The sequence below is a fragment of the Channa argus genome, chromosome 2, assembly GCF_033026475.1.
Source record: "Channa argus isolate prfri chromosome 2, Channa argus male v1.0, whole genome shotgun sequence".
Taxonomy (NCBI): Eukaryota; Metazoa; Chordata; class Actinopteri; order Anabantiformes; family Channidae; genus Channa; species Channa argus.
The window spans coordinates 12685110-12707805 of record NC_090198.1 but is presented as its reverse complement, the minus strand read 5'-3'; the positions used below and the strand labels follow the sequence as shown (position 1 = coordinate 12707805).

At 37.3% G+C, this 22696-nt stretch overlaps 2 protein-coding genes across 3 annotated transcripts; one reads left to right on the top strand and one right to left on the bottom strand.

Moving 5' to 3' along the window:
• Positions 1–4865: 4865 nt before the first annotated feature.
• On the top strand, positions 4866–10786 carry LOC137116140 (immunoglobulin superfamily containing leucine-rich repeat protein 2-like). 2 transcript variants are annotated; one of them, XM_067495549.1, is made up of 2 exons: positions 4866–5172; positions 6909–10786. In XM_067495549.1, exon 2 carries the CDS (start codon positions 6918–6920, stop codon positions 9057–9059), a length of 2142 nt encoding a protein of 713 aa, XP_067351650.1. In that variant the 5' UTR covers positions 4866–5172; positions 6909–6917; the 3' UTR covers positions 9060–10786. The 2 variants fall into 2 exon arrangements, with proteins under 2 accessions (XP_067351650.1, XP_067351649.1); XM_067495548.1 differs by having other exon boundaries at positions 4868–5141; positions 6909–10785.
• Positions 10787–10986: 200 nt separating this feature from the next.
• Positions 10987–21556, bottom strand: LOC137116166 (receptor for retinol uptake stra6-like). The gene is made up of 17 exons (XM_067495550.1): positions 21305–21556; positions 20860–20926; positions 19311–19396; positions 19071–19210; positions 18281–18447; positions 17206–17313; positions 15576–15643; positions 14757–14833; positions 14599–14660; positions 14343–14505; positions 14182–14257; positions 13456–13589; positions 12648–12765; positions 12443–12544; positions 11930–12093; positions 11652–11789; positions 10987–11343 (listed from the first exon to the last, which is right to left on the bottom strand). The coding sequence occupies exons 1-17, from the start codon at positions 21403–21405 to the stop codon at positions 11084–11086; spliced, it is 2031 nt and encodes a 676-aa protein (XP_067351651.1). The 5' UTR covers positions 21406–21556; the 3' UTR covers positions 10987–11083.
• Positions 21557–22696: the final 1140 nt, after the last annotated feature.

Sequence of the window (22696 nt, the reverse complement as noted above, 5' to 3'; positions counted from 1 at the left end):
TATGCTAATTCTCCCTCAGCCATGTACAAGGGCCCTCTTTTGTGTTAAGTCTTATACTATATCTCTCACTCTGGCTATTCTGTGTACATGGTAACACTACACTAGCATGTCGATGCCTGTGGACGATTATGGAGGTAAATGAGGCTCTCTAAAGCCCTCCAAGCTCTCATATTATACAGGGCTGTGATAGTCAGTGATACTGCAGGGCTTCACATGAGGAGCAATAGATACACATTACCACAACAATCACATTGCTCTCCTCCATCAAGGGCTGTGAGTTATCAGGGAAATGGATGGGGCAAACAGGAGAAGTGCTGATGGGGTGAGGTTCACTCTTTCTACAATTTGCATTGACACATGTGATCTCTTTTTAATTTTCTGCCTGTGTAATATATGACAGATGACTTGATGAATTTCTACCTCAGCTGGAGCCTAATGCAAAGCGTGATAAACCAACTCCACATCACCTATGTACGGTGAATTCAAGGGAGAAATGTTCCTTCGGACCTCCTGACACTGTTTTATATATACAACCTTAGTTATTGTGTAATGAGATGTTGTGATGTTTATCCATGCTACCAGCTTGGCACCAGAGTATGGAATTTTATCTAGTATATCACCAGTAGTTGTGTACAATCACTGTGTCAAACAACTCTTTACGGTGGGTCACAGGTTACACTAATGTTTTCCTCTACTGCCACCATACAGTTGACATTTGAGTTCAAGAACTATCAGAAGGATTGCCATGGAATTTGGTATAGTTTGGGACAATTTGGGAGAGACGTTTTTAATCCAATATATTTACAATCCAAATGTATTTAATCCAAGGGATTAAATGCAAAGATTTTATTGATAAGGGGTATTTTTATGTTACATCAATCAGATTATGCAGCATCTCTCTCTCTCACACACACACACACACACACACACATACCGATAGGCAAGATGACAGGTATGGTTCCAGGGTAATAAATATCAAGAATGTACTGTACATCTCAAAGGGCAGAAGAACAGCAATACATCAATATATCAACAATGCATCAAAAATATAGTTATAACCTAGAAAGCACTGGAAACTTGAAATGTTGTACAAAAACTATCATAAAATGGATATATAATCCAATAAAAATATCTTTATTGATCCTTTGGACCTATACGTGATGTGCATTCATTTACACCCCTTCAGTACTGTGTAGTACAGAACAACTGCACATAAGTATCCACTGAGTTACATCAGTGTACATGGAATATTCAACTACAACTCTAGTATCTCAGAGTATTATGCTCATACTGGAGGATTCTGCAGCTCATGATTTATGTGCTGTGCCAACGTTCAGTACCAACAGACTATGTTTATGGGAAAGTTTTACACTGACACGTTTAGAAATGCTGTAACTTGGGCTACAACTTTAAACAAAGTTCTGTGTGGAACAGTCCACGCTACAGTAAATGGGTTGGTGAAGACTGACCTCTGGTGGGTAAGTGAGGCTGAAGACCCAAACTGAATGGACAGTATCTTCAACAATGGCAACAAATGATCCGAGACTGTCAAACAAACGCTGATCTGATCTGGTTGATATGTTTGGTGTAAATTTGGAGTATCATACACATTAATGCACTATGCAAACAAGTGGAGTTGCTTCACCAGCTAGTTAATATTGTTGCTTGTAAAATTAATTTTGATAATATTGTTTCTCATGTTCTAGGAGTTACAGAAACAAAGGTTTCACAACGTTAACATGACTTCTTCTGCTTATTTAGAGAGTTTTTGCTGTAAATTATAATTAAATATTTAATTTATTCCATTTGCTGAAGTGGTGAGATGTAGGGTCTGGGTTTTATAAGTTTAAGTATCTTGCTCAATGTACAGTATGTCTCATGGTGACTAAAAACAACACATCTACTAATTCAAGTGAGTTTTCAAATTTCAGCCAAAAGGAATAAGAAGAAGTAATTCTCAAGTCTTTTTGACAAGCCTTTACATGATTATTGCAGATGTGTCAAAACTATCACCAAGGGACCGTGTAAGACACATAAAATGTCATCTCTCGTGAATTAAGATTGATCACAGAGGTTGATGTCACCTTAAACAAGTGTCCAGTACTCTTGGCGGACAAGTTGAAACAAAACCATTTGAAGAACAAAGAAGACAAAAAGCAGCTGGTTTCTTTTTAGGTGGTAAAATTTATCTGAGACAAGCTTGCACATTCTCAAAGCAGAAAATCTGCTTTACTACCAGCTGTTCACTGATGTCAGAGAAACAGCTTTTTAAAAGTTCCCCCGGATTGTAGTGCCATCTGCTGGAAAACCAGGTTCTTTATGGAAACAGTATGTGGAAAGTCTCCTTTTTGTTGATGCAGATACTTGTCAGAAGGTTACTATTTTATGTTCAGCTTTTAATTCCAACCTCTTTCCAATGCTGTGGTGCTGGGATTTTCCTTCTGTCCATTTTCGACTATTATAAATTAATAAGAAAAAACAAGGACAGACTATCAAAACACAACACCCCAATTCACTTTCCAACATGACAGCAGAAGAATAACCATAAGCAGAGAATAACCAATTTCTATCATTTAAGACATACACTAACTGACGAGATAATAAACTCATAAAGTCAACTGTTGTCTGAACTCCATCAAATTATATCAAACAAAGACTATATAATAACAGTCCCAATAGAAAAATGGAAAAAAGATCTTACTCTCTCCCTCTACTCTGACTTTTGGATAGAAATCTGTTACAACACCTTCTCCATGACTAGCAACACAATTTTATAACATATACAATACATGACCATTCACACAACCCACATCACTCAGAGCAAAATGTTTAAAATGGGCTTTACCAACACAGATACCTGCTCACAATGCACCTCACGTAGCACAGATGATCACTTCCACGTCACTTGGGCCTCCAACCTGGTGCATTCTGTCTGTTTAGCAGTGACAGAGACACTCTCCGCTATCCTGAGCTGCAGAATCCCCACATGTCCATCCCTCTGTTTACTTGGAAACATCTCAGAAGTTGGTCATCTCCAAGTTAAATATAAAAACACAGTACCCATCTCTCTAACGATCACCAAGAAAATAATTTATCAAAACTGGAAATCTGTAACCTCACTACATATCAGTCACTTGACAAATCTGACATATACATACATGACATTACAAAAATACATAACCATAGAGAAAACATTGCTACATAAAAAAACATACAGCAAAGTTTGGTGAAGCTTGGAACCCATTTCTAGAACGTTTTAATTTAAACAAAATGCCTGGGACTGAAGCCACATACATCTCCACACACACACACACACCACAAAAAAAAAACATTAGACTAGTCATTTTTATTTATTTTTTATTAAATACCATCACTCTTATTAATATCCAATTAATATAACATTAATAGCCATCATTATTATTATTAGCAGTATTAATTGATTACGATTATAGTTATTATTATTGTTATTATTATCAATATTATTATTGTTGTTGTTGGTAGTAGTAGTAGTAGTAGCTTTCCTTTCCCCCCACACTATCCCTCCTCACTTCTCCAACCCTGATGCACCTTCATAAGCAAACATACACTGTACATAGGTAACACAGGTCTTGTGTTTTTGTCGTATCTCACACTGTTTTTATGCTGTTATGTTTTGTATTGTGTGAGTTGTAATGTTTTTTGTTTGTTTTTTGTGGTGAATAAAAAAAGTAAAAAACAAGGATTAAAACTATGGCTGCAACTCTCAATTATTTCTGTTAGCAGTTACTTGACTGATAACATTATTATGTCCTACTGGCAGATACGGTGCTTACATTAGGTCATTCATTCATAAGTAAATTTTTTAAAAATGACATTTAAGAGAGAGAATGCAAAACAGAGAAGACAGAAACTAGAAAACACTTAAGTAATTTGAAAAATGCCAATGAAATCAAAAGCCAATCGCAGGACAATGGACAATGTCTGATGTCTGAAACCTGTGCTGCTTACTTAAATAATTCTGGCAACAATACTCTGCCTAAAAAACAGAGACACAAAGAAAATGTGTTTTTGCCTCCTAACAAACACTGTATGTGTAAATACATGTGAATCATTGTAAAACGTAAGCTCAACCTCAATTCATCGGGCTGCAAAGATAATAGCAACACTTATTCTTTTATTACCTTAGCAATTATGACATACATGTGCCCAGACTTGCTGTACATGGACACAGATGCTCACCCACCGTTGCAAATATGCACATGAAATCCCCCCAACACACAGTATCACTGTGGTAAACAATAAACCTAAAATACACAGCCAAGTCTTAAAATGGCTCAGCAGCACAGAACTTTAAGTGAAGTGTTACTGAAGATCAAACTAGGAAACACTTGTTGACTGATACAATTTTTTGCTCGGCTGTGTGTTATTCCCTTAGTTGTTAAAGTCAGCAAATAAAAGTGTTTTTCACATGCAGCATTGGCTTTTGGAACAATTGTCGTTAACTTTTGCTGAAGGGAGTGATCATTAAGCTGAAAATATTAAAACCCACACATGAAAAATGTAGTAAAAACAATAGGTGTGGTCAAATGAACTTTAAATTGAGTGTTTTTAGCCAAAGAAACATTTCATGCAGCATTCATCCAACATTTTTCATCAGTCTGTAGAAAACTCATCCTTGTTGTTTACTTTTAAATGGTGAATAGAATTATTTTTATCTTAAAGTTCTCTGTTAAACGTTTTCTACTCTATTTGAGTTTTACATTTGGAGTTACTATTTGAAGTCTTCTTGTTGTTAATTTATCTCTGCAGTAAAGGTTTCATTAGCCTATAATGAACTCACTCCAGTCATCATGCCTGTCAACAACCACTGTCACGTTGAAGGTCGTTTCCCCTTTAAATCGTTTGCTGGGGAATCGTCGATGCTGTTCTGTCCAGACAGGCAGGGAGAGAACTGTGGAGAGTGAGGAAGGTGGGGGACACCTTACAATGTCAAATGTTCACAGGCAGAAGAACCAGAGAACGTACGCGTGTTTTTATCTTGTAGAGGCAGACACATTCAGCTTCATCTTCAAACTTCATCACAACATGTAGCCTGAGCTCCTCTTGACTCGGAACACCGGCTGACGTTTTCGGATCTCTCGACAGAAATTAGAAAAACGCAGGTGAGCTTATTGGCCAGGCTTGAACTCAGAGGTGAGGGATCGTCTTTCTTTTTTGTTATCAAATGTTCATGTGCGAGCCTGCAGGGGTCGTTCTGCACAAACTACCTTTGGCCTTGCTGTGTCATATCACAATACCAGGTTTGATGTGGCATGTCCCCCTGCGGATCACACCGCTGTAAACAAACAGACAGTGCGGCTGCGCTTCAGCACCAAGGACAGAGACCGGCGCTGCTGCGCAGTTAGAACGCAGACGCTGCTACGGACCTGGTTTGTCTATGTTGACATCTCAGTCAATGCAAAAATAGACCTGAGCTGAGATCAGTAGATGGAAATACATGATAACTCAAAACATGCACTGCTGCCTCAGTAGCAATTGATTAATAGCATATTAATAGCAGAATGACCAGGCAGGAATGAGGGCTATAAAGGCTGCTATATGACTAAGGTGAAGTGAGTTTTTTACATAACCCCAAATGACAATCTTTCCAAATTGTTTTATGACCTGTACAGAATGCATGAATCATCCCTTTCCTTGGTAGGTAATTTCAAATCGGAAGCTCATTTTATCCAGGCCACCTAAACAACTTTATGATATGATGATATAATATGTTAAACAATAGTCAGTCTGCAATATTAATAGCCCCATGCCTTTTTGAGTTTTGAGTACAAGCAGCAACTATTGAACAAATTAGAAACTAATGTAGATTAACTAACATTATCCCTATCCCCTGCTTCAGAAAGGATTCCTGCCACAGTTAATGTTTTCAGTGAATAATTTTTACAACACAATAATAGATGTGGTCATATAGGCAGGATTCCTCGTCTAGAAGGGTCCGCTTTCGCAATGTTTCTCAAACAGAAGAATTATTTTGTAGCGGTTCTGCAACTGTAGAGCTTGAGCCTACAATCCAATCCAATAAACCAATATACCAGTCTCTAAAATTGTTTCCATCTTTTCATAAAACTGGAGATTAACAGAATTTTATTTGTAGCACTCATATCACTGGGACATCAGAAAATTCAAAATATCCAGAAAAAGTTTCTGTCAAGAGGTTTTATAGGATACATTTGCAATAAAGGCATAAAGAGTGGATGCAGAGATGTCAGAGGCAGTGGTGAAGGAGACTACATGAAGTCAGCCTCCATTGTCTTATATTTTGAAATAACGCATTTTTTGGCCAATGAAAGGATTACACACAACATTTTAAAAATGAGGTTCCCTGATAATGAGCTTGATATTCCAGCCAGAAACAATTATGTGCAGCCTTTCTCATGGCACGGAGACATTATCTTGTTCTTGCATTATTACAATGCTAAATGTCTTAAAGGATCAAGTCACATTTTGAGTTGAGACAAACAAAATGATAAAATTATAATACAATGTAATTGAAGATTGTATATTGATTAAACTAAAATTACCTGTATACTTAGGTGTGACCTACCACCTTTGGCTGAAATGACTCTCTATTAGTTTGACAGTAATTTATCCTTTGAAACCCATAATAACTGTTGCCTGGTCAGAGTATGTGCTGGGAAACTTCTTGTGCTGCCTTTTTTTGGGGGTAGAAAATAAATGAAGCTTCAACCCTAAAAATGTGCTTCTTTGTTCTCATAAACAAGGTTGTTTTTATTATTTTTTGGTTTTAATTTTGTTTTTGCCACGTCTTGTTTCTAAGTGCTTAATTATACATTTTACCTTTGCATTCAATATGCAAAATGATAAAGTATTCTTCTGATTGATGCATGGACTGTGACACTGTTTTACAGGGGCCGAACATGGCAGCAGCAGACATCCTCTGCTTCACTGTGTGGATTGCCACAGTCTTCAGCACAGGACTTGGCTGTCCTCAGCTTTGTACTTGCTCAGACAAATTTGGCCGCCATTTTGCTGACTGTACCTATAAAGATTTAGTAGAAATCCCAAATGAATTTCCTCCGAATGTTACAACTGTGACTCTCTCTGTTAACAAAATCACTTTGATACCATTTGGCAGTTTTGACAATGTCACCCAGGTGACATCGCTGTGGATGGCCCGCAATGAGATAACGTCTATCGAACGAGGGGCTCTTGCACCTTTGGTTCATCTGCATAACTTTGACATCAGCCACAATAAAATTGTAGACTTTCCTTGGGAGGATCTGCAGAATCTCAGAGCTCTGCATCTGTTAAAGATCACCCACAATGAGATGGTCCACCTGCCGACAGATGCCTTCTCCAACCTTAAAGAGCTGATATCCCTTCGACTCAACAATAACAAATTCATAACCATAGCTGAAGGGACGTTTGACGGTTTGGTGTCTTTATCACATCTGCAGATTTTTAACAATCCTTATTCATGCACCTGCTCCCTCAACTGGCTCAGAGACTGGATTTTAAATACCACAATCTCAGTCCCGGAGAAGAATTTGATCATTTGTGCAACTCCGGAGAATCTTAGAGGGGAGGTGATTGAGAAACTGCCTGAGTCAAAGTGCACAAGCCCAAAGGTAAGAATACTAACTGAGCCAAATATTGATAACACAAGTTTCTATGAGGACAGTGCACTGGTCCTGACCTGTGAGTTCGAAGGAAATCCAAAGCCACTGGTCATCTGGAATATTCACAGCAAAATCCAGAAGCAAGAGCTGGCTTTGTCATTCACTGAGGATGACTCAGTGCAATCAAGTGAAGAGCCCTTAACGTCCCACCATCCTGTCAGAGTGTTTAATAACGGGACTGTTGTGATTTCACGCCTTAGGAAAGAAGACGAAGGAAACTACAGTTGCTCAGCCACAAATGAGTTTGGTAGAGCTGAGGATTCAGTGTCAGTAGAGGTGGGGGCTTCACCAAATTCCACACCTATAAGAAAAATGACCACAACACCCAGTAAAACTAAAACAGAGGCATTTATACATCAAAAAAACAATGAAGTGTCTGTGTTTGATTCTTTGCATCTGCCTGATGTAAAGAGAAAGGAAACTGTGAATATCATACCGACTTTCCCGCTCACTGCAGATGTTAGGTCTCATGAGACAAGATACCCATCACATGCTAGTAAATGTGGCTTGACAGCTAATACAACATACATCTCTAGTCATTCCTTGAACGGGAGCCTGGATGATATCAAGCAGTACACATTTGACTTTGGTGTCATTGCATTAGGTGTGTCAGAAACAGAGGCAACAGTGCGACTTAACCCTCTTTTCATCCCCAGGGACAAGGGCGCCAATAGGGCTGCAACTGTTGTCGCCCCTGGGAACATCCACACTGACCACGAAGAGCAACAGGACCTTTCCGATGCCTCCGAAAAAGTCTATTCTAATGGCTTGTATTTATGTGTCACTACCGATCGCAAACACTCAGCCGTGCAGTGGTCGAGGATCAAGGAAGGCATCAACACGTATCTATTTAGTGGTTTACGTCCTGGCACCAACTACTCCCTCTGTCTGTCCTACAGAGGTGAGGACTGTGAGGTCCAGGTGCTTTTCACGACTAGGAGGCGGATGTCTAACCTCCTGATCATCATCTCAGTCAGCATCTGTCTGCTGACCGTCTCTACTGTGCCTCTGCTTGGTGCAACATGCTTCCATCTGGTTTACAAATATCGTAGCAAGACGTACAAGCTGATCCTCAAGGCCAAAGACCAGTACCACATGGAGAGGAACCTCACAGTGAACTTTAACATCCATGCACCTCACACAGAGTCCCAGAGGAAAATAAATGGCAGCCAGCTGGACGAGGAGGAGGGGGAGACCGAGAGCTGTGATGGGGATAAAGAGGCAGATACAGAAGAGAGTGTGGTGACCGACTCATTTACTTTGTCTCAGGGTAGGACCAATGTGGATGACTGTGAAGTAGGATCTGAGTATAGTGATCCGTTACCACTAGGAGCTGAAGCAGTAAATATTACAACTAATTACAAATATCCCAATCAGTAAATGTTGATAGTTTCCGATAAAACCCGAAGGTGTTTTTTTTTGTTTGTATTTGTTGTTTGAAAACTGCACAGTTTGTGCTGACGATTTAGCCTTGCAAAAGAAGCTCAAACATCTATGCTGATCCGACAACGCCTAAAATATATGTTTTTGCTTTAAACCACATCCAAAGCTGTACAATTTAGTGACTGGGCAGTCTACTACATGTCAGACTCATTTTTAGTTAAAGCTTTACCAGGTTTGGTTCAGGTCAACATTGTTGTCCATTGCTGGAAATATTCTCCTGACGAGGCCATTTTCTTTTCAGACTGCAAAAAATCAACTTCCAAAAACATCATTAGAATGCAACAACCTTGCAGTGATAAATCTGATATGAGAGTGAGCAGGAAAGTTGTGGTGAGGAAAGAGGCACATAATCAAAGCATTAAACAGGGAAACAGCTAGTTTACTAACAGTTATTGTCAGTTGGCTTACTCAAAAGTTTATGGGTGCACATTAACTATCGTTGCATATATCTGAAATGTTACATTTTAACAACAGATAATTCTAAAAGAAAAATTTTAATGCACTTCTAGAGCAAGATCAATATAAATATATAAATAGCTGGACAATCATGAAAAGCACGTACCAGACATTTTTAATATATTTAAATAAGTGCAGTATACAAGTTATGATCAAAAAAGTCAAAACGCCTTATCTTTATACATTAAGAAATACAACAAACTCCATGAACTCGTGAAAAATTCTGCCCTCACTGGTGCAACAAACCCAATAGGAGATTAGGAAGCGTAGGTGAACTAGGTTGACTATGAATGTGTGAGGATTTATTTTTTTTTTTGAGTCTAACAAAATTTATATATTACATGTGCAAGATGTTTACATCAGCACAGGCACACACAGGAAGAAATGGAAGTTTCTGTGAGAAAATAATTCCATCGATTTTATGATAATAATTATTGCGTCCATATCTGCTTATTTGACATCATTATGGAGGGAAAACAAGATGCCACTTCACCACAAATCGATGTTGTTTCTGTCTCCTGATGTCAGGGTGAGGACAGCAGTTGAAAAATGTAACAACGCTTGTGTCACAGTTAAAGTGCTTTACAAAAAGATTATAATACAATGTCAGCTAAATGTAGAAACAAGTAAATGGGCCAGGCCAGTTCTAACTGTAAGATAATTATATTTTGCCGTGAGCTTCTCAGTAAATCTGTGCTGTCGTATTAGGAGTGCATTTACCTAAAAAGTGAAAATAATTCCTCTTATATGAGAGTATAGATGTTTTGAAAAACTGTATCTCTGTGTTTCAAAGAGAAAAGTGTTGTGTGGTGTGGCTTTGAGCTCTTTGTCCAGCTATGTTATAAACATTCCCTCTGAAGATAAGTGTCCACGCTGAATCAAACTAAATTGGTGTTTTAAATAGTCTTCCTGTCGTGCTGGTGAAAGCACTTGTTACTGTGTATGTGATTTCATTGCTCCGTTGTATCTGGGTCATGTGTCCATCCTGGTGTAATTCCCAGAGTACTGTGTAAGAATAACTGCATGTTGCCTATTCTTGTAAGTTGCAGTATTCTGTGTTCTTGACTCTAATAATAATAGCTTTGGGTCTATGTTTATTGTTGGTTTTTCAGTTTTATATCCCTAGTAACTAGTATGTTTTTACCAAAGTGTTCAAATACCCCTACTCTCCAAATCATACGTGCCTCATTAAAGTTTGAATAAAATAATACTTTGTGTTTTGTGTTTTTGCTTTTTATCTCAACAACCTACTGTCCTCTAATTCTGATGCTGACATTGATCCACACTGTCTATACATAATTCATGTCAAAATCAGATAATTAAAGGGCCTCTTGACTATTGTACAACCATGGTACGATAAAGATGTTACTGCTGAATGAAATGACCAGACTTTACGTACATAGAGTGAAGTACAGTTTGTTCACAGTGTCATAAAAACACCTACTGTAATAAGATTTTGTTTAGAATATACCGACAACTGTGAACTTCACTATAGGTTAGGGATCTCAGTCAACATTTTCTTGGTCTGTTGGGTTTTCAGTGGACTCAGCTGATTCAGCGGCTGGCTTGCTGGACTCCTTCCTGCTGTCTTTCTTGGAGCTGTGATTAGGGGTGCCATTCAGAATGCTGTCTGAGGTCTGTCGTATCTGGAAGTGCTTCCTAGAGCCCAGCAGGGACGGGTTGTTGACTAATGTATAAAGCACCTGCCAGCGAGAACGAATCCTCCGACTGCTGGTTGCTTTCCTTGGTCTGTTTTCCTGAATACCTGAAAACATGAAGCAGAACTAGGCACTAAACTGAGGGGTCGATTAATATACTGCCTTGATTAATATACTGATTTGAAAAAATTTCAATCTAGATTTAGATTTTGGTCTTGTAAATATATAGTAGTGGAATTCTGTAATGTTTTAAATGAAATCTGTAAAGCACAGGCCAGACTAAGTTGGAGTACTTAATGTGTGTGTGTGTGTGTGTGTGTGTGTGTGTGTGTGTGTGTGTGTGTGTGTGTGTGTTTGTGTGTGTGTGTGTGTGTGTGTGTGTGTGTGTGTGTGTATTTCGGGGGGGGGTCTATACCTTCTTCTGCATCTCTAATTTTATGTGCAGCTCTGCAACCTTCCACCATCGAGTCAAGCAGCAGACCACAGAAAGCTTTCATCACTGGGTGTGACTGGCTGACCTCTACCTTCAAGAACTGTGTGTAGTATTTATAAGCTGGAAGGGGCCAAAGGTCAGAAAACAATACTAAAGTCAGAGTTAGACCATGTGCCCTCACATGTTCTTTCCCCCTAAATCTTGAGAACATATACAATGTAACAGAGAAAGTATTTTTTTAAAAATCCATATTGTTAAACCTGGATCATAGGACTCAGCAGTGCGGTGCAACAAACTGATGTCAATACGTCCAAAATGAATAATATTGTACAAAGCTGTTATAACCATTCTCCATATTGCGACTATCTGCCCCACCAAGGTGTTGATTGGGAACAGTAGGTAAGTCAGGAGATACAGACTCTCTCTGGAAAAAAACAAAAGCAAAAACAAAAACAACAACAAAAAAATGGTAACATGGTTGTGTAACTAAGTCCACACCTAGAGACATATTCAAGATTTTATTAATTCAGGTAAAAGGGCACAATGCAAATTTTACACTGGGCATATCTTGAGAGTTTAATCGTGACATCAGTAGTCAAAAACGCTTGCACACACCTATTAGATAAGATATTGTATTGTACTAATTATGTTACATTATTAAAACATTATAATAACATTATAATATTAAAACATTATATAATTATAATGCAATTATAATAATCACTGAATCTCCAAAACTTCTAAATTAATGAGCAGCAATAATTTTCACAAACCTGTTGTTTAAGTCTCTTGTTCCAGCGTCCTTTTTGATAAAAGCAAACTTAGCAGTTACATGCTGAAGCACTGTGGCCAGTATCAGTGTGACCCAGACTGGCCTGAGACATTGCAAAGATGAAAAAAGTAAAAACAAAAACACATTTTTGATTAGTAATTACAAAACAATAAAAGAAAACATACTGTAAAAAGAAGTTGTCTCACCATGCCTTTCCTGCGATTGTAAAGACAATGATGTTACGATCATAAAAAACAGGAATAATAATCAAAAACACCAGGAACAAGAAGCAAATGAAAAACACAACAGTCTGGATGGCCATTCCTGCCAAGACACCACAGAAATAGACCAGTTTTAATGTTAAATTCAAAGACTTGATCAACAGTTATTTGGCATTTTTCTACAAAGCATTTTTGTAGCTGGTATTTAAAGTAGATTTGTGAGAAAATGGAGAGTTGCTATTGTGTTAGCACTGTTAGGGCAGTGCTAGTTAACAACTTCATTCATAGCATAGATTTAAGGATAAATCTAACATAAGGCATTTTTTTTCAATGAATCGTGTAAAGATATGAAAAACAAATCTAATAGTCCATCTCTTAGTATATCTTCCTTAGTCTGTCTGGAAGTCCTACACCTTGCTTTCTAAAGATGGGCATGTTCCCTTATTTTGAAATAGCAAAAAATATCAAGATTTTTTTCATCGGATGTACATTTAATGCATGATGAACTAGTACAAATGTTCCTTAATTAGAAATTAATTAATGTCCGTTTTTAATACATTTTTGTTACCCCTGTAGATTCAATAACATTTGTTCTAGCAGAATATGCATTATTATTATCATGTTAGGGTTAGGGGTTTGGTTAGGTTTGCATATTCCTACATGACTTTACATGCTAGGGGGAGGCAAACCTTTGCAGCTAACTGTATACATAGTTGTTTTTTTATGGTGCTGATTGTGGATTTTGTAAAATAGTCTATATTTTGTGTTCTTTTACTGTGTATTTAACCTTTACCTAGGCAGACAATTGCAGCCTGATATCCTGTCAGGCCCATCCAACACACAATACCAGGTTTAGATGGACTAATAGTTTTCAGGCTGTTATAAAGGTTGTAAATGTCTCCCTTATACAGTCCTTTCAGGTTTGACCTGAAACAAGTTAAGAGAAGAGATCAATTAGGTCAGACCTGGGAATCTAATGTCAAGTACAACAAAACAACAGAAGCGGACACAGGGTTATTTCAAGTGGTACAAAACGTGAAGTGACTGAATGTTACAACACTTGGACGTGATTCAATCATTGGTAAAAATAACAAAACACTGTGCTCATGAAATAAAAGATCCCTCAACAGAGAGAATTACATTACATCCAATCACAGAGCTTAAACATTTGTTACCATGATACTTTTCCTAAGTTAAGTTACAACTAAAAATACAAATGAGATTTTTTTAGGGACTTTTTTTTGTTTTGTCCTTTCGGCTTATCCCGTGAGTTCAGGGTCGCCACAGCGGATCAATGTCCGCATGTTGATTTGGCACAGTTTTTACATCGGATGCCCTTCCTGACACAACCCTCCCCAATTTCTACTGGGCTTGGCACTAATTATGCCATGTTATGCATGGCATAATTAGCATTATTACACACAAGCTGCCCCTACTCCAAGGGGCCAAAACAAACAAAAACAAAATTTTAAAAAGATGTTGCTCTACTCTACTCAGTGACTTCTTCAACTGTACTTACCTATGTAGTATCATGGACCTCATCAACATGATGATACTGACCATACAAGACAATGTCACTGCACAGAGGTAGCACACTAACAAACAAAATGGTAAAACAACAAATTTTGTATATTTAAAGACTTACTATTTGATTAAATACCATAACCTGCCTCCACATACCCTCCAGCAACCAGGTGTAGAAAGTCACAATTTTGACAACCTCCATCCTGTCATCTGAAAGGACAACTCCAAACCCCATCAACAGGAAGGCAATGTTTTCATCGATACCAGCACGGACAATATGAAGCGTGGGAACAACCAGGACGACTAACAACAATGCAGTCTGAAGGGTGAAACAAATGCAGTTATGCTCCACAGAAATAAACTGATATTTTGCCTAAATGTTATGATAATGGTTGATTGAGGACTTGCGTACATGATAGATCGCCACAAAGGCAACAAATGCAGAGACCGTCAGCTTTAATGGCAAACAAAACACTGTAAGACAAAATTTGTTGTTATCTCTGATTAAAACCTTAAGGATTTATTTAAAAAACTAAAACATTTAACAGTAATTATTTTAAGGGCACTCACCTTTTTCCGGTATATAAATGTAACTCTTTGGTACTTCCAGTATTCTCTCTGCCAGTGTTGGTTTTCCCATTGAGGAGCTACAGTACAATAAGCGAATTCTGTTATATGAATGCTCGACATAATGACAATCGCAGTTCAAGAAACAATAGACAGATTGGTCACAAATGTTATGTATCACCATCCAGTCCTATAGCCAAAGGTTCAAACCTAATGACATCATGAGTCAAAATGTTTAGTTTTTTTGTCTGTTTTGTACATGTGTGTATTGTACAACATTTGTTGTACAATAACACTTCTAATTAACACTGGGACATTCACAGAGATCTTGACTGATGTTCAATAAAAAAGTAATAAATAAAAAATACATTTCTCCAGCAGAAGTCCACCACATGGGAAATTACCAACTGACTTTCAACCAATCAAACGTTTTTTCATTTAACTGTTGATTTAGCACTTAAATATAATATATTATATATTTCCAACATAATTACTAATCCATGGTAAAATATTATAAATCTTGGCACACGTGTAATTAATAACAAAAATAACGAGTGTGAGTTGGGATTGCGTTGCAGCAAAATCCACAGTATTGGACAAGAAAGCCTGTGGGAGGATTGGAAACATGACAGAAGGAACTGGATCACAAGTTAAAAAAAAAAAGTTTTTAGAATTGTTTCACATTAAAGTTAACCACAGCTCTCATATTGACTACAGCCAAACAGAAGATCTCCTCTGCTGCTTGCACCATGTTATCTGCAGTTATAAAAAGCTATAAACATTTCCAGATTGACAGCTCAGTCCCACCTGCCTCCATCTCACCTGACAGTTGAGGACTTTCTCTTGAGAAGTGACTTCACATACTTGGTATAGTAGCTGCTGTCAAGGTCCTGTGAGCACAAAAAATGTGGACTTTACATCAAGTTATCACTTTTGATCCATCATGAAAAAAATGGCTAAAAGACATTATTAGTACTTTTATTAATAATTTTAGATGGAAAACATTGCCAAAGTGACTCTGACTTTCTCTGAATAGTTTTTGAGTGGAGACAATTGTTAAAATAATTTCTGCTGTCCCCAGACAATTTAATTCATCATATATTTGTAAATGGGAAAATTTGAAAAAATAGGATGTACTCTCAACATTTTGCACATAGTCAACGGTGCTCTACATGGTAGAGATAACAAGACAAGGCACTGGATGTTAAGAAATCGAATGCCTCATTATCAGGTCCAATCAAAATCTGGGTCTCTTTACTCAAGGCCTTGTGATGTTTTGTCACTCACTCATTCAACATTTGTAAGTAAGTAAATGATAGCTTTAATTAAGTTAATGTTAACATGTTTCCATGACTAGAACTTTTTTTACTTTCCTTAAACAAATTTTCAAACAAAAGCTAAAGTTCACCCTGAGCTGATATAAACTCTCATACCCACATATGCCCACTGTATGTAATAGTTCATTAATCTTCAGCTTGCTTCCTTTCCTCTGTCTAAAACTACTCTCAGCGAGTGTTTTCCTGCGCCCACCAGTTCATCTGTTTCCTATTCCCCCGTTAGTCACAGTAAACCAGCCAAGTGGCCCTCACACATTGGCAGGTTTTCTCACAGTCATTCTCTCCCTGACTGTCTTTCCCCTGCTTTACCATTGCCTGCTCTTTTGGACTCAGTCCAATCTGTATCTTGCCTATCCATCTGTCCACCTGTTACCTACCTGTGGACTTTGCCCTAGCCTGCTCCACAGGCCAAGATGGACATTTCTACTCAATTTACAGTCTCACAATCATAAAATAACCTGTTTTATGAGCCATTAAAATACACATACAATGATAAAATCACCCCTGACCGCCTAGATAAAAACTTTATATCCCGTCTAAATTGGGGTTTGGAAGAGTTCAGCTTCAATTCAAAATATCCAAAAATATTCTGTTATTTTCTGGAAAATGTGTTGGAACTGCACGTTGTCTGAAACATGGGAGCTTGAATAAGTGTTTAATTCACAATAGAGGAGTAATAACAGTTAAAATTTGTAACAAGAAAAAGCTTTTAAATGTATTAAATTTTAAAAGCTAAGTGACTGAAAGTGTTGTTTTTTTCTCACCACAGAAAGTTCTCTTCTTAATCATTGACAAGAACTGTGGACAGATTAAACCTGTTATGAAACAAAAACTCCATTGTATTTATATGTTTGAAAGGGGAGAAAAATCACCTCCCTCAACATAATCTGCTCAAGGAGGCTGAGTTAAGTCCACTCTGTTCTACACAAGCTGCTTACAGTAATCATGGTTATGTTTTACATAGTTGAAATTCATGCTTCTTGCAACACATGCAACAGAAAGACTGTTTACATGTTGGTCTGTATAAACAGTATCAGACAGCACATGCTTCATCAAAGGACAAATGTTGCATTTATACTGGCAGAATGTTGGCGTCTGCATGCTGTTTTTCTCACCTCGTCAGTTTTTGGACCTCTGACAAAGAGCAAAGGAAACTGGACGCAGAGATACGCTAGGCAGGCCAGCTGAGGCAGACTTGCAAGCAGAGCATAGTACTTATAGATCTGTGAAGAGCAAGATTAAAAATGCCTTTTAAGTATCAGATCAACGAAAATAAAATCATTCAAAATCATCACTGTACCTTATGTATGTGATTGGAGTTGCTCATAGTGAGAAATATCACCAGCACTTCCCCTTCTGAACATTCTGGCATCTATCAGCTCATTGTTCTTGTTTTGTATGACTGTACAGTTTTGGTTCTCATTGCTGTTATCAAAGTCTCTCCAGCAGCAAAAGGTAGCAGTTTTTAGTAAAAAGGATCTAATAAACCTGCCATAAACAAACTGTCCAAAACCAATTGACAGACAAACTAAATTAGCTGTTGAAAGCTGAGCAGGGAAAGACCATGAGAAATGGGGTGGAGCCCTAAATGGAGCTAAAATCAGAGTGGATGTATAGACCAGACTGGGAGATGGTGAGCTGATATAAATCTGGGATTTTAATGTAAAATATTGGATTTTTACTCAAATATTGAATGTTTTACTCACTTTATATTTAATTCACTGCAAACAGTCACTTGGTTTTCTATGCATCGATCCATTAATTTACCTGCTTATCTTGTTCAAGCTCAGTGGGGGCTGGAGCCTATAAGAGCTGTCATTGGACATGAGGCAAAGTACACGCTGTACAGTTTATCCAGTCTATCTCAGGGCCAACACAGAGAGTAATACACAGACAGACAAACATCCAAACTCACATTCACACCTAGCGACAATTTAATTAATTATTCATTTGTGTCAAATGTCTTTGGGAGCAGTACCCAGAGGAAACCCACACAGGCATGGGGAGACTATGCAAATTCATCACAGAAAGGCCACAACCATCACTTGAACTGGGTACCTGCTAACCACTTCACCTCTGTGCTGCCCAAAACATGGTTTTGTCATGGTATATTTCTAGTTCAACGATCAAAATTTAAATAGACATTCTCCACAGTTAATATGGATCATAATCATAGTGTTGACATCTCACCTCTGGTGTCGTTGGGCAGTCAAACTTTTGCCACACCATGACCCCGAAGTGACAGAAGGAGAGGAGTGCCCCAAACACGTAACCTGCTTTGCGCTGCAGAGTGCTGCAGACCAACAGAGGATAATACAGGACTGGATAGTAGATGATGGCAATTATCTTCATGTACTCTGATAAACAAGGGGATAAGAGAAAGATTTTATTGTTGTCTAACCAGAAAACACAGCTGGCTTGTTACCAAGGTGGCTTCTGATGCACAAATCAATCAATCAATCAATCAATCAATGAAAACATTATTTACTTAGCACCTTTCAAATAGAGAAATGCAATTCAAAGTACCTTACAGATGATTGAAATTTAGGGAAAGGGATAACAAGCATAAAAGAAAACTCAATGATAATGTCAAAGCGCATAAGCAAAAGTATATTTAAAAATGAAAAAAAAGGAAGTTGAAAGGGTAATAAGACATAACACCAAGATACTATGGGACAGGGAGTCAATGCACACAAATAAAATATTAAATATAAACATTTATTTAAAATAAATTAATAAATTAGTATCATGTGTTTGATAATTCTGTTCTTTATAGTAACTCAAGCCTCCTAAAATAACTTAATTTCAAACCCCATTCTTCCCTACATTTTGTAGTTTAGCAGCTTGTCTTCTTTGTAATTTTGTAATCCTCGCAGCATTATGGTGCAATGCCTAACAGTTAAACAAAAAAATCTACACAAATGTATAGATGCAGTTCACATTCTTAATTTCACAGAAGAATTAATTTAAAACTCCCTACCTTTTATGTCGACTGAAGTGTCTTTGGAGAAAGGCAGTGGGTCTGGGGAAATAACCAGCACTGCCAGCTTGCTAAACATCAGTCCATAAACAGCCATGACCAGGCCTTTTTTCTGAGTCTGGTCCAGGAAGTTGTTTGGACTGTGAGAACATTAAAATAGGATAATATAATTTCGATAATATAACACAAACTTGCAATCTGAACTCTAATTTGCATAAACTGTATAATTTCCAAATTCACCTGAAGATACTGGAGGATCCTCTTGAAAATCCTTGACAGAATTTGTTTTTTCTGGTAAGGACTGCCAGGATTAACATGACTACCAGCTACAAATAATAAAAAAAAGATATTAATTAGGATTCCCTGCCACAGACCGGGGCAGGTCGTGAAGGTTTTTTTAGTAAGCTGCAGAAATTTGAAATGTTTGCTGAGGAAAGGGGAGCCAGTGGAGTTTTGGAAGTAGCAGTATCTTATTGAAACTGTGTATCTTTACAGAACAACCGAGGGAACCAGTTTATTATTGTAAGCTGTGACAGCAGGTCCAACCTATAAATATAATGACGACAACTTGGAACAAGTTGTTCCAATATACTGTGCACATCTCAATACAAACCTTCAGGTTAACACATGGTTTCACTATTTTTTAGAAACATACTTTCCATCATGTCTGTGTCCTTGAAACTGCAAACACCCTGGGTCCCTGAGAGTTTAAACTCTTAAACAACATGTGGTGGGTAGTCTACTAATATGCTTGTCTCAAACGTAATAGGTTTAGTGAAGTCTCAGCAGTTTATTGTTCATTTCACCATTTTCTGTTAGAAGAAGTCAGAACAACTCAAGCAAGTAAAAACAAAGTAAAAGTAAAAACTAGACATTTTAATATGGAATAACATTAAATTACTCAACATGTAAACCTTATTATGTTAATAAAAGATTAGCAGATCTCACTAAATTCCTGTATGATGTTTCATGGCACAGTCATTACTGAGTCATGTGAATTTTGCAGAAAACATTCTTATTATGCCTTGTTTTTTCTGATCCAATGCAGTAATTCAGCACAGTTAGACAAACAGAGTACTATGTCTATAGTCATCAGTGTCCAGTACAAGGGGTCTGAGCTAAAGTGATCCTCTGTTGTAATTGGCTGAAGACAAAATGGGGGCAAACATCATTAAATCTGACAGCTCCTGAAACGAAGATAGCAAATGGATTCATAGAAAAAGTACTAAAGGATTTGATGGAAACAAACTTTAAAACAATATCTAAACTCACCGTATTTGACTTAGGTTTAGCTTAGAAGTAGGATTGTTACCTATTGGTGACACTGATACCAACAACATATTAACATGGAATTTTACAGTAAAAAAGTCCAGGGCCTGTAAATACTGTACCTGGCTGACACTCCAACAGCTTTCTTGGCTGGTAAATCCGTAGATTAAATCACCATGAGAAAGGAGGGTTTATTGTAACAAGACCACTGAGAAAAGAAAAAGAAAAAGGAAAGGAGAAGGAAAAAGAAGAAGAAGAAGAAGAAGAAGAAGAAGAAGAAGAAGAAGAAGAAGAAGAAGAAGAAGAAGAAGAAGAAGAAGAAGAAGAAGAAGAAGAAGAAGAAGAAGAAGAAGAAGAAGAAGAAGAAGAAGAAGAAGAAGATAGATGTAGCTAGCCAGCGTAGTGTAGAGCAGCTTCTGCCACACATAGATATAAAAGTACAGCTAAGCAAAGGAATTTGGAGATGATAGATGACAGTAAAAAGGGACTGACAGCACAAACAGGAGTTGAACATACTTACAGATATGGACAGAATGCATATGTGGAAGAACTTGTCTTCTGCTGTTGGATCACATGGCAAAATAATTCTGTAACAAGAAGGAAATTACATTGAAATAATTAAATATAAACCTGGGGAAAATACATTTTTCAAACCTGTAAATACTAAACATAGTTATAACTGTTGAGAGAACTTTGAAAAAAAATATTATTTTACAATTTACATTAAATTATCTACTATGTTTTCAATATTTCAAAATTGAAAATGTAATATAAATTTGCAACATTATTTTCTGTAGTTACCAGAACTGCTTTCAACTCTGAAATTGTGCAACTTAATCATGCAGTCATCAAAAGTCAACATTTGTAATGAAAATAAACATGAAATTAGTCTGTTTTATTTTTTTGTTAGATAACCCTTATATTGCCATAAACTGAAAATTTCTTCAGATGGGTTTTTCACTCACTCTTTGGGTGGTTTGGTTGGCTCTGCATTATTCGAGTACCAGTCTGAATAGTCATTGTAGGAATATCCAAAAGGATCCAGTTCAAACGTGCTGTGATTCATCTCAGCTATTCAGTCAAGTCAAACAGATAAAGCAGAACAAAGAAAGACCCAGAGGATTCGTCCCTCTAGTAGGAAACGCTCTAAACCAAACAGGCTATCCGGTTTGTGTGGTCAGAGAACCTCGGCTGCTGGTGTTGCGACGTGTTGGGACAGTCTGGTCCCAAACACAACTACACATTCCAGTCCAACTAAGAGCCAAACACAGCAGATTAACCATTGCATAGAGAGTAAGAGCAGAGAGAGAGAGGTTCAACATTGCTGACTGACCCAGCTGTCACCTCTGTTTCTCTTTATTTAGTTAATCAGAGCTCATTCTACATTCAACATTATGATTTTTTTTCAAGATATGATTGCAGGTTACAATTATGGGTGTAACCTGGGTGAAATCAAGAGAATAAGTCACCAATCAAACGGATTGAAGCATTTTAATGTGATGTTTGGTGTATTCACATTGAAATCAAAGTATTCTTGTTAGGTAACATTTAGGTTACAACATGGCATTAAACACTTTGCAGGTCTCTGCCTGTTGCTTAAGAGACTAATCTTATAATAACATAAAACTCTCTTATTCAAACAGGGGCAACCTTTGTATGGAAAGGGATTAGTAAAGGCCAAAATGAGAATGTTGATTGTTTGACACGTGAAGTAAAGCCTTAGTTTAATATCACTCAAATTTGTGTGTTCCAGAATTATATTATAATCTAAATAAAAATAAAAGAAGAAAATGTGAAGAGAATCCAGTGCGGCTGCAGAGTTAAGTTTGATTTCTGCTTCAGCATTGAGTATACACTATTCAATGGATAAACACAGATTGCAGACCTACAACTTTCCAAAATTGAAAAGTAGGGGGAAAAAAAATCACAGTTATATGGAAACCAACATGGACTGTGCTTTGTTGATGGTGTTTTTAAAAGATTTAAACAGTGGTCTTCTTGGCTTAACTGTATGTTAGTACTACACATAATTCCATGTAACATTCAAGACTTCCATCTTGAAAAAGTACTTACTATATTCATGCACTAATTAATTTTATCCTATATCCTCTGTATGTGCGCCTCAACTGTGTCCACTCATCTCATAATGAGGTTTAAACAGAGTCTCTGTGGCCAACTTTGAAAGTCAGGACTCCATGTTGTATTCATGAAAAGCCCTAACTGGCTCATTACTCTGTTTTACTCTGTTCATTATGTCTGTTTCTTACAGTAATTGGAATACATCTGGGCCTATATTCAAAAATTTCAACAACAGGAAGAAGAAAAAAAAAGGAAAACAAAAAAGGAATTGTCAAAAA

What these genes read in the sequence shown, in the direction of transcription:
- LOC137116140 (XM_067495549.1), top strand. Translation starts at nt 6,918, where the DNA reads ATGGCAGCAGCAGACATCCTCTGCTTCACTGTGTGGATTGCCACAGTC.
- LOC137116166 (XM_067495550.1), bottom strand. Translation starts at nt 21,405, where the DNA reads ATGAATCACAGCACGTTTGAACTGGATCCTTTTGGATATTCCTACAAT. An exon ending in AGAAAGTCCTCAACTGTCAG is followed by an intron (nt 14,834 to 15,575) that starts GTGAGATGGAGG and finishes ATTGTACTGTAG; the next exon opens with CTCCTCAATGGGAAAACCAA. An exon ending in ACAATCGCAGGAAAGGCATG is followed by an intron (nt 12,545 to 12,647) that starts GTGAGACAACTT and finishes GCAATGTCTCAG; the next exon opens with GCCAGTCTGGGTCACACTGA.